Source organism: Simochromis diagramma, unplaced genomic scaffold (assembly GCF_900408965.1).
Source record: "Simochromis diagramma unplaced genomic scaffold, fSimDia1.1 OVJJ01000125.1, whole genome shotgun sequence".
Classification (NCBI taxonomy): Eukaryota; Metazoa; Chordata; class Actinopteri; order Cichliformes; family Cichlidae; genus Simochromis; species Simochromis diagramma.
This window is the reverse complement of record NW_024387162.1, coordinates 352,256-363,999: the sequence shown is the minus strand read 5'-3', so window position 1 is coordinate 363,999 and position 11,744 is coordinate 352,256. Positions and strand designations below refer to the sequence as shown.

Below are 11,744 nucleotides of genomic sequence, written 5' to 3'. Positions count from 1 at the left end.
CTGTTTTCCTGTCGCTGTCTCATCCCAGTGTCTCCTGTCAGTCTGTACTCTATGTTTCCTCGGTCTCCCCCGTGTGTCATGTGCATTCATGTGTGTTCTCCCGTCATGTCCTCTGTATTTGTTCCTCACTTATGTGCGTGTCTTGTCTCCCGTTCCTACTTTCCTGTCCCATGTCAAGTCTTAGTCTGCGTGTTTCCTGTTTTATTTTGACAGTCTCGCATCTCATGTTCAGTGTGTTCAGTTTTGTTTCCTTCCTTCATTTGTCATTATGTTTATTCACCCCAGCTGTGTTCCCTGAGTGTTTCCTTTTCCCTCCTCACGCTCATGCGTATTTATGTAGTAAATCCCATCCCATTTATCCCAGTTAGGTTATTGTTGGTTCGCCTTTACTGTTGTTTTTCCACCAGCCTCATTAGATGGCTTGCTTTTCTGTTTAAATCAAGTTTTGTTCCACATGTCTGCTTTTGGGTCCACTTTCTAACTTCCACTCAGTCTGCATCCACAGACCGTGACATGGGTATAATCTGCAGAGCTGTGAAAATGTGCGCTATGCCTTCTAATGATACTGCTGAGAGAAAGCATGTATAATGTAAACTGATGTAGTCCAAGAGCAGAATCCCATTGAACTCCATAATCAACCTTAGTGTGTGAAGACTCTAATTTGTTCATGTCTAGAGCAATGTTCCCTCTAATGTTTCATGTGTCTGAGCGAGCACACAAACTCCCTGAGCGTCCCTTGGACCACTGTGAGCAACAGCAGACGTGTGCACTGTGGTCACGCCAGCATCCAATCATCCAAGTTACATGTTTATTAAAGTAATCACATTACAGCATTTACATTTATGTTAGACTACTTTTAATTAACTGCTTTAGCTCACTTACAATGAAAATTAAAAACAATCTTGTTCATGACCTGTGTAGCATGTTAACACTATTGGAAGGAAAAATAACTTGAACTCCAATTTAGAAAAGAAAACTCTCTCTCTCTCTCTCTCGCTCTCTTTTCTTTTAAAATAAAGCTCTGACTTGTATTATGAGTCTGTGGTCTGGGAGAGAGTCTGTAACTCTGTCTGCAAAATACAGTAAATAATGACCAACGTTGGGTAATTAATTATATAGTTACTTCTTCAAAAAAGTAACTCAGTTTTGCAAACAACAAAGTTTTTTGCAGCTGTTTTTTGCAGTGTGGACCACATGGATCACAGATCATGTCATCTGCCCTAAAGTGTCTCACCAACTCCAGACCTAATGTGTCCTGAGTCTTATCCTACAGCACATAAAGGCCTGCCTCCCATGGAACCTGGACTCTCATCAGTACAGGACAAACTGGACAAACATATTAATAAAATATTAAAGCAACCTTAAAAAGTCTGTGATAATTACCTAGAAACACCTGTGGTGGGTTCTGTGTAATAAGTATAAATAGAAACAGCCTGCAAAGAGCTGCCTGCCAGCAGGTGGCAGACTGCTGCCTACTGGGAGTCTGCACTTCCTATTTGAACCCTGGATAAAGACAAAGACGAGGGGTGCCAACTGCTAGCTTTAGCCACTCTGTACTCAGAATATAGCTATCTACCCCCAGTGCATTTTGCAGTGGTTTATTTTTAATGACAGACATGAAATATTCTAATATGTGGTTTTGCTTAGAAAAGGAAAAAGATGAATTAATTATTTTACTTCATACAAAATTATAATGGTGCACTTTTTCAATAGGACAGGCTGTATCTTTCAAATTGTTGCTCACAGAACTGCCAGCTACATCATGCCTGGTTTAACATTGTTTTTCTTTAAAACTTCTCATTTTTCAGTATGCAGTGGGCGGCTTTGTGCTCCTCACTGGAGGAAAGGCTGGATGTTTGGATGGTTAAGAGTCGGTTTAAAAATGTGCTCCACCTTCTCTCCTCCCTGAGATACAATGCTATGTGTTGTCATCCATGATAAACTAAGCTGTGAAAGAGGATCCTCTTTCAGTGTTTCCAGTTCATTGCAGACTTCCTGATGCTTGTTTTATTCAGCTATCATGACCAAAGTATTAAATTGCTGCTTATTACACAGAAACTGCCACAGGTGTTTCCTGGTAGTCATTACTATTCTTTAAGTTTGTTTTAGACGGTTATTTATTACCTGGTTATTAATATGTTATTAAATAGAAACAGTCAGTTTTGCAGCTCCGTTTCCTGCTTATTACACAGAAACTACCACAGGTAACTGAGTGGTAATAAAGTGTTACATAAATTTCATGGTAAAATTACTCAACTGTAACCGCTGTTGCTACCATGATATTACTTGGATATTCATTGTTATTACTCTGGTCATTGCATGGTAATAACTTTGAAATGATTACACTCTTGTTTCCCCCCTCGTTACCCTATTATTACCCCTTTATTACCGAGCTGTAACAGGAAGTGCAACCTGTCCAACCTGCTTAAATTATCCAAACAAAATGTGATCTTTGAGGTTGTCTTAAAAATAAATCACATGACTTAGGAAGCAGTAAAAACATCAGTAAACACTATTGTCATTGAGATTCCAGGTTTGCTTTGTATTTTTGTTGTTTCTTATTTTTGCACTAGTTAGTAGATTTAGTTGCCAGTTGCCTCAGCTTTAATCCTTCCTTTGTGTTCCTGTTTTCCTCACATCAGCTCCTTTTCTATTTTGTCCTGTCACATGTATTTTTCCCCATCTAGTTATTTTCCTTCCCATTTCCTTTGCCTCTGCCCCGTGTTTTGTCCTTTTGTGTGGTTAGAATGAGCCAGCACAGCGGGGGAGATGCGCGCTGTAGCTGCAAACAGTTTTTTGACCGTGACATCGTGCTGTGGTAGCTTTGTTTTGTGTGTACGAGTCAGAAATAAACCTGGACAGCTCACATTAAGAAGTGGAAGAATTATTTTTTCGACACTTGGGACAGAAATGTGCAACTATAGTTGCTTTATTAATTATCCGCAAATAAAGCTGCAACTCTGAGTGTTTCCCTGAGTCTGGGGTCCTTCATTTTGGATCCTTATGAACAAGTTATGAAAACTTTCAGTCACCATTCTTGGGAATTTTTTTTACATAAGAGCAAAAACTTGAAACATGACATATTTTTTTTTAAAAACCCCACAAACATTTCTAGCAACAACAACAACAACAAAAATCTATTTTCTGGTGTAAATGAGGCAGTTATTTAAATTAAATAGTCTTTTTAGTGAATCTCAAAAAAGATGAGGACATTATTCATGGACTTACAGAATCACAATGATTTTATGGCATTTTATACTCACCAGATGATAAAGAAGATAAGCTGTTTTTGTTTTTTGTCATTCATAAACCTTTGAGTGTGACTTTCAGGATTACTGTGTCCTTTGCACAACCATATTTTCACAACAGGCATCACAGGCTGATGAACAGCAAACAAAGCTAGACAAAGTTCTTCATATATCATATATAGCTTTATTTATTTTTGCATGAGGAATACACGGTGAAAATCCCCTGCAAATAGAGCCCCAGTCAGCCCCTGAAAGCGACAGAGGAGGCTATACACAAAATGTTTAAACATCAGCAAGCAATCCTTACGTTTTGTAAGCTATACTTCAGCAATTAAGCATACAAACCTGAAATGAAAAATAAACTGTTTAGGATCAATAGACTCTTAGGTGAAAGCACTGAATTTGTATAAATTGTTTTTCAGAGAGGCTGAAACATTTATTAAAAAACCATCAGTGTGTTTGTTCATGTAAAGGAACCCACTGTAACAATAAATAAATAAGTTGTTAATTATTAGAGTAACCTTCAATTACCCTGTGTAATTTAGAGCTAGGCCATGGCTTCATTGACCCCACAAGGAGGGTTGAAAAGGAATTATAAATTTATATGTAGTCTCATAAAAATCTTGACATTTATAATATGATTGTCTGAGTGATGTCTATGTTGTTTCAGTTGGATGCATGGATATTCCTCCTGTGTTCATCCAGCTTAAAATATCAGTTGCAACTAACAGCATAATATGAAAATACAGTTAATATACACCGACCAATGTCACATTTTCATTATCAAGACATACAATAACATCAAAAATCTGACTGACATGTATAATGTCTCAAAGGTTAGCAAATAGTGGACAGTATTATACATTTGTCAGGGGCAGAAAGAACAAACGCTTTCACTGAAGGACTGGTTCAGATTGTGTCATCGTTCTCACAGAGCCCTTGTTGTGCTTCCAGGTTTTATGATTCTGTTTCTCGTTTCATCCTTTGACACTAACAGTTTTTTTGTGTCTAATTTCATATGTTTTTAAAGGCAGACGAGTCTATTCATCATATAAAACTGAGGCAAAGCTGTCTGTGTATGTACACCTTCTGGTTTTTCCACACAACGTTGCTGTTCTGATGATTTCAGCAGCGAGAAAGAAAATGGCATTAAAGGGACTGAGCTGGTTTTAACTAGTCTCTTGTTTTTCATGCATGTTCCTTTGTCTAACAGCAGAAACAGAAACATATTGGAGCCTTTTTGGAGAATTCAGTTGTGTTAAAGCAGAAAAGCACATCAACTGCAACGACAGAACAATAGAAAAGCAAACAGATGGTAACTATAGCCATATGAATCATTCACCATACCGTGAGTTCCTCTTGTTGTGAGTAATCCACAGGGCCTTAAGATGCTGAGAGCCTGGGACTATATGAAGCCTGCTATGCTCATTCTTGCCACCAACAACAGAACAATTGATGCACTTTTCTCCCAGCAGAGACATTTCAGGGTCACATTCTTGGTTAATAAAGGTACAGAGCTCTATAAATGCAGTCCATTTACAGTTTTACACTCACATTATTGGAGGTTTAATACTGACTAACTCCAATCAGTCATCTGACATGGCACAAACAATGAAATGATCCTTTATCCAATCTATTCCCACAGAAGGAAATCTTCAGCAAAAGACCAGGATCCACTAAACACTGTAGTGCATTAACAGGACATGCACTCAATGCCATATCAAACTGCTGAGGTCTGTTCTTATTTTACTGCACTGTTTGTCAGTTTTAGGACCTTCTGTGCTTCTTCACAAGCCAAAACATAAGAAGAAAAATAGTTGTTTAGGGTTTAAATACAAAGTATGTTGGCACTGCTTTTAGTTGTCTAAGAAACATCACTTTACTAAAACAATTACAGATTTTGTAGCTTATTAAGACTTTAAAACAGCAGCAAATATGAGTATTTATTCACAAGTAATGAACAAATGTCAAATGCGTCTGGGTATTCACAAACATAATAGGCACCTCTTGGCCAGAACTGAGCGTTATCAGATCCGCCATCAGTGCTCAATAAACTTTGTTCAGACAAACGTAAGGATAAACACTCTTTGCCCAAGCATCACACGAAGCAGAATTTAGGTTATGTCACAACATGAAACAAACCATTTTAACAGTGCATCTGACTTGAATGAGAATAACACAGCAGTGAACCTTTGACTTGTTGCATTTCATTCATTCTTTGTAAACTCTCCCGCCTCCCAGCGCAAAGCCATGGCACTCTTGCGTCTTCCTCCAGTGTGGATCTCTGGAAACTGGCAAAAGACACTTTATTGGTTTACTGCATTCACACCACTCCCTCCACCTCTTCCACCAGCTTTCTCAGCTTATTAGAATAAAGATGGGATAAGCAAGTTTTGCAATGACCTTTTCTTTCTGTTATTCTATTGTGACTCAAACTATTGTCAGTTAAGACAGGATGTGACTTCTTTCTTTCCGAGGTACAACCCTGTCACGCCAGTTGCTGCTATATTTGACGCACATACTTTTTTCAGATGTACAAATCATCATCGAAACTATAATGCAAGATGACTTCAGAGTGAGACTGATTCAACATGGCTTCCATTACTTAAATATAAATATTTGTCTTAAAGAGACATGTCTTTACTGTGCATGGCATACTAACTTTGACTAAATTCATGGTGAAAATTGGACATCAAATATGATACAGCCGGGTGCATGAAGTAGAGTTTATTTTATAAAGCTTGTAGTTTTGGCTGCTACAATAAATTGTGTGGAGGGCGAAATGTCCTAGTAAAAGTATTTCACCACAAAGAAAAAGGATGTAAAAGGTTTCCTGGATAAGCAAGTCTGTTTTTTCTGCCTAAAATAAAGACTATTGTAACAAACAAAGCCATAAAATATACACCTGTGATCAGGAGTTACATACACTCAGTGTGCATATGAATGTCAGAGTAATATTTTCTTTGGATTTGTTCACCAGCACTCACTAGAATAACCAACATTCAGAATAAAATTCATCTCAGTGAAAATCTGGGAAGGAGAATTGTAGATTTCAACAGAAGATCTTTTGGAGCCATTTCTGAACACTCACAGATTCCAGTATTAATCCCAATAATATTTGAATGGAAGCAAGTATAATGTAAATAGAAATGACTCTAACACTGAACCCTGTGGAACTCCATAGTTAATGTTTATTGCATGAGGACTCTCCATTTACACGAACAAATAATCTACACAGAACCTTTAGTATCTGTTTATAATAAAATAAAATAATAATATAATAATAAAATTGTTTCTGGTGGGTGTCAGACTCTGACAAGGCTGCTCTTGGTCACAAATTCTGATTATAGTTTTTATGGAAGGAATATCAGAGCAGTCCGGACTGAGAGTCAAACTCCGAACTCTGTCGCCATGGCCATTGAGCTCTGCGGCTTTCCTGAAAGAGGGATATTTCCAGACAACAGCATTGTTGTGGGCATATCCATGAGCAGAGACCAGCCACTTGTAGTTGGGTGCAAACACCAGGGATGAGATCTGTGTCATGTGAACTGATACAGGAGCCACTTGGTGAGGTGTCTCCTCTTTAGTGGCCTCATGATTAAATTCTGCCTCCAGCCTCGCACTGAAGTAGCTGCACAGCTCAGTGTAAGGTGGCATGAATGAGAAGCTGCCAGCTGGAAAAGGGTGGAGCGCCCACTCCAGCTCCAGAACGAGTTGCTGCCCCGAGTGGAGGAGTCTGTTGGGTTTGTGTTCACAAACGAGGGTGTGAGAGCAGAGTGTGTGACTAACAGACACTCTGCTGAGCATAAAAGTGAAGCTGCCAGTTTACCTATCAAATCTACGTTGCTCCCCTCAGCTATGATCACGAGCTGAGGGGAGTGACATGAGATCATGGACATGATCACTGAAAACAAATACTTCAAGTTATCGCTGCTAAAAGTGGCTCCACATGCTTTTAAATCACAACATAGTTGTTGCAGTTGTGTTTTTCACAGGACTGCACAGTAGACTACAGTCCTCTGAAAAAAAGATTAGACTTTGAAGTTTAATAATGTCCCTCCTCAGTGAGCGCTTAATTCCTCATTTATAAAGTCGCCAGAAGCGTATTAACCTCTCCTGGTTAATCAGCTCATATACAGTAGAACATGTGCATGGTATCATTTAACAAGTCCAAATAAGTGATTTGTCATTTCTTACTGTAGTTCATGGCTAATTCAAGCAGTAAATAGTTGTTGGTTAAGCATTCTGTGTGCTTAACTAACTTCATTAAATGAATTAATAAAAGAAAATTAATGAATTAATTAAATATCCTAAATTTAAAGTGATGACTATTTTTTTGCCTTATAAAGCATTTATAAATGAAAATTAAAGTACCTCAAGTACAACAAGTCTCAGCTCTATTCACAACAGAAACAACACACAAATGATGCACATAGAGATACAGAACAAAGACAAATGTATTGGCAGGTACAAACATTCCCATTCGAGGTTTCCAGAATACTGACATGTAAGAGGAACAGAGCCTTCAGTTCTTTATCTGATAAAATTAGGACAGAGAAGAAAAAAATACTAGAAATATAAGAGAGAATGAAAATATAAACCAAAACATCTGGTGTCAATTTTGTGGAAAATAAAGCAAAAACAAACTGTGTTGTGGGCTTCATAGGTGCCGTTGTCACTGAGGAGTGTAGAATTCTTAGTGTAATAATCTGTTGAGTTTACAATAACAGTGCACCTCCCTTTTTGGCTACAAACATGGTGTTTTTTTTATATTGTGAGGTTAGACGGAGGAATTCTTGCACCTTGGCTCAGGTGATGAGGCACATGATGTCCGTGTGAACGGCCAGTGTTTTTCCGTCTCCTCTTGTGTTTTCCCGGATCCTGGGCAGGACCTTGGACACTCTCACTCACCTGTTTCATTCAGTGACGATCAGCGTGGCTGCATTTAAGCCCGGTGAGGTCATCTCTTCTTCTCCAGTCCATCAGCGACTCATGGTGACAACATGGCTCTATTTCCTTGTGATTTTGCTGTTGATTGTTGAATACTTACCTTGTCTCCTTGTGCCTACAGCTTTCTTTGCAACCCTTCTCAAGAAGCGTCATGGAATTTGTGATCAATTTGCACACCACGCCAGCTGAGGCAGGCTGACCCGATCGTGCCCTTCAGGGTATTTTCCTTCAAGGCCTGAATGATCAGATGTGGGACAACTTAGCCTCCCAAGATGCCTGAGTCCTTCGAGGATCTGCTCTCTCTCTCTCTCTTAGGATTGAAAATGGCCTGAGGGAGAGAGGGCTGAAAGGAGTCTCAAGTCTCAGCCCACCTATTTTCATTAGTCTCCGATCCCGGTCCCCGCGCCACCTCCTTTGGTCCTAGCTTCCATTCTGTTCTATATTCTGGATTCACTGGCAGCCATCCCATCATCTTTTTGAACCCATCCATGGTGCCACCATCTTCACAAAACTGGACCTGAAAAACACCTACCATTTAGTCCACATCAGATATGGGAATGAATGGAAGAGAGCCTTTAATTCCCCACTGGGTCACTTTGAATACCAAGTCATGCCTTTCAGTCTTACAAATGCATCAGCACTCTTTCAGGCACTAGTGAATAACATTCTCAGAGATTTCCTAAACCTTTTCGTGTTTGTCCACCTCAATGACATTTTTTCCAAGGATCTCCCAGATAATTGAATCCACTTTCACACGGTGTTTCAGTGGCTGCTGTATGTAAAGCAGAGAAGTGCGAGTTGCATTCACCATCCGTCATTTTTCTGGACTAATTTCTGGCAGAGGGGCAGGTGAAGACGGACCCTGCCAAAATCTGAGCAGTCGCTGAATGGCCCACTCCTTCCACTCGCAGGCACCTTCAACAGTTCCTTGGGTTTGCAAACTTGTACAGACGTTTCCCATTTTATCCACAACAACAGTCAGGTAGCAGCACCTGTAACTTATCTCCAAAAGGTTGATTCTGTTCATCTGGACGTAGCGTTTTGTGGGAGAAACGTTTCTCACTCATCCAAGTGACGTCTTCAGTCTCAGCTGACTGCAGGTTTCCCCAATGGTATAAACAGTACATTTACATAATGACTGAAACCAGCCCACTGAAGGAACAATGGGCTGGGAGGTCAGTTCCTTCATCATAATTATGCAAATTCTCATGACTCAACAACCACTGGCACATCTGTCACCATCTTACAATGCTGTGATTGCAGCTAATCCCCAACTCTCTGTGAGTGGTACTCATGGCCATTGATCAGTGGTCTTTGATCAGTGGTTGTTGATCAATGGTCATGAGAATTTGCATAATTATGATGAAGGAACTGACCTCCCAGCCCATTGTTCCCTCAGTGGGCTGGTTTCAGTCATTATGCACATGTCCTGTTTATAAGATTGGGGAAACCTGCAGTCAGCTGAGACTGAAGAAGTCACTTACTCACCAGGTTAGTTGAGCATGCATCAAGACACCTGTAACTTACCTCATGTCCGCAAAGGTTTTGTTCACTTGGCCACCTGAAGCTGAATCAGATCACAAGAACTTAACCTATTTGAGAACAGCCAAGAGACTGAACGCCCGTCAAGGCTCACTGGTCACTATTTTTTGCACGTTTTAACTTTAACTCCTATCGCTCAAGGTCCAGAAATGTTAAACGCTCTCTCCTGCCAGTTCGCCACCAACACTAGTACTGCTGAGCCTGGCTACATCCTCCCTGGTTCCTGCAGGGTGGGTGCAGTAACCTGGAGAATCAAGGACACGATCCAGCAGGCCCTTCAGGAGAAGCCTAACCCAGGCACTGGCCCGCCTGGTTGCCAGTTTGTACCCACCTCTACATGTGCCACAGTACTCCACTGGATCCATACCTTCCATTTTTCCATTCATCCTGGGATGAGAAGGACCATATGTTTGCTTCGCTGTCACTTTTGGTGGGATGCGGTACAAAAGGATGTGAGAGAGTACGTAGTAGCTTGCCTGCAATAAACACCATAACCAGTGCTTTTTCGGGTTGCTCCAACCACTAGCCATTCCACAGAGACTCTGTTCCACATAGATTTTGTTACTGGTCTTCCCGCTTCCTCGGGAAAAACTGTAATACTCACCAGTGTTGATAGGATTTCTAATTCAGCCCACCTTTAGCATTGGACAAACTGCCATCAGCTGTTGAGACAGCTAAACTATTGACAGATCATGTTTTCCGACTCCACGGAATTCCAGATCCTGTCTGATCGAGGTCCTCAGTTTACTTCACAGGTGTGGAAGTCCTTCTGTTCTGCATTGGGAGCTGCTAGGGTTTAAAATGATTAATTAAAGCTGTTTTTATTATTTTTATATACACAACGCAATGTGCTCAAAAACAAGTTGGCGCTCCATGTTTTGAGGATCTAAAACGTTGTTCAGCGGCATGACGGGACTGGACTGGGGTGGCTGTGGCTCAGGAGGTAGAGCAGGTCACTTACTGATCGGAAGGTTGGTGGTTTGATCCCAGGCTCCTCCAGTCTGCATGCCAAGTATCCTTGGGCAAGATGCTAACCCCAAGTTTCTCTCCGATGCATCCACCGGAGTGTGACTGTGTAGTTAGACAGCACTAAGTACAGAGAGAGTGCTTGTCAGTCCAAATATTGAGAACTGACGGGAAGCAGAGGGTTTTGCTACATGCTTACACATCACACTAGATAATGGTTAGAAGGATATTTGCTAGGCCGAAGAGAGTCAAATAGAAACAGTAGTAGGATATTATTAAAATGATCAAGGCTAGGCAGGGAGGTGTTTTCTTTTCTGTCTTGTCATTCCAGGAAAAGAAGCAGATAATGAGGGTCGTGAGTGAGGAGAAGGCCAAATGGAGACATCAGGATGGTTCGGGGAAGAAGACAGTTATAATAATAGTGTGTTATTGTTGGGTTATAAAAACAATACGGCCTGATCCAGGGCCGTCCTTTGTGTGAAGGCAGGTGGCTGTGTTCACATGGAGGTCCAGCGCTGTAACTTGTAATTCCAACTGCCGAAGCAAATTAAATCTTTTTAAATTACATATATTTCTCCTGTAATTCCTTCTGAAGAAACTGAACATGACAGAGCCCGGGTCAGTCTCAGTTCCAGATATCATCCCCAGACCAACAGCCAAACAGAATGGTTGGATCAGGAGCTGGAGGCTACGCTTCACTGCTTCACTTGCAACAATCCATCAACTCGGTCATCATATCTTGTCTGGGTGGAGTATGTACACATGTCTCACACCTCATCTGCACAGTTTTGTCTTCTGTTGAGATCTCCCTAGGATACCAACCCCCTTTATTCCCAGAGACACAGATTGAACTTGCTGCTCCTTCTGTGCAACATCACTTGCAGCGGTGTCAACATGTCTGGACACAGGCCAGAGACATTACATTTATTTACAAATGTTTATAAGGCAAAAATAGTCCTCACGTTAGATGAGGTCACACAAATTACTAGTAAATGCCAGAATTAACCATGAAAAAAACTGTATTTATGAAAACACACA

The 11,744-nt window shown here is 40.6% G+C and overlaps 1 protein-coding gene across 8 annotated transcripts in view; it reads right to left on the bottom strand.

Moving 5' to 3' along the window:
• Positions 1-3,409: 3,409 nt before the first annotated feature.
• Positions 3,410-11,744, bottom strand: part of palmdb (palmdelphin b) — an 87,328-nt gene continuing 78,993 nt past the window's right edge. For 5 of the 8 annotated variants that reach the window (XM_040048806.1, XM_040048808.1, XM_040048810.1 and 2 more), the window contains one exon: positions 3,410-8,715. In XM_040048806.1, coding sequence (XP_039904740.1) covers positions 8,554-8,715 — 162 coding nt within the window. In that variant the 3' untranslated portion in view covers positions 3,410-8,553. Of the gene's footprint in view, positions 8,716-9,850; positions 11,605-11,744 lie in introns of those variants that run through there. The other 3 variants (XM_040048811.1, XM_040048809.1, XM_040048812.1) reach the window with 3 other exon arrangements.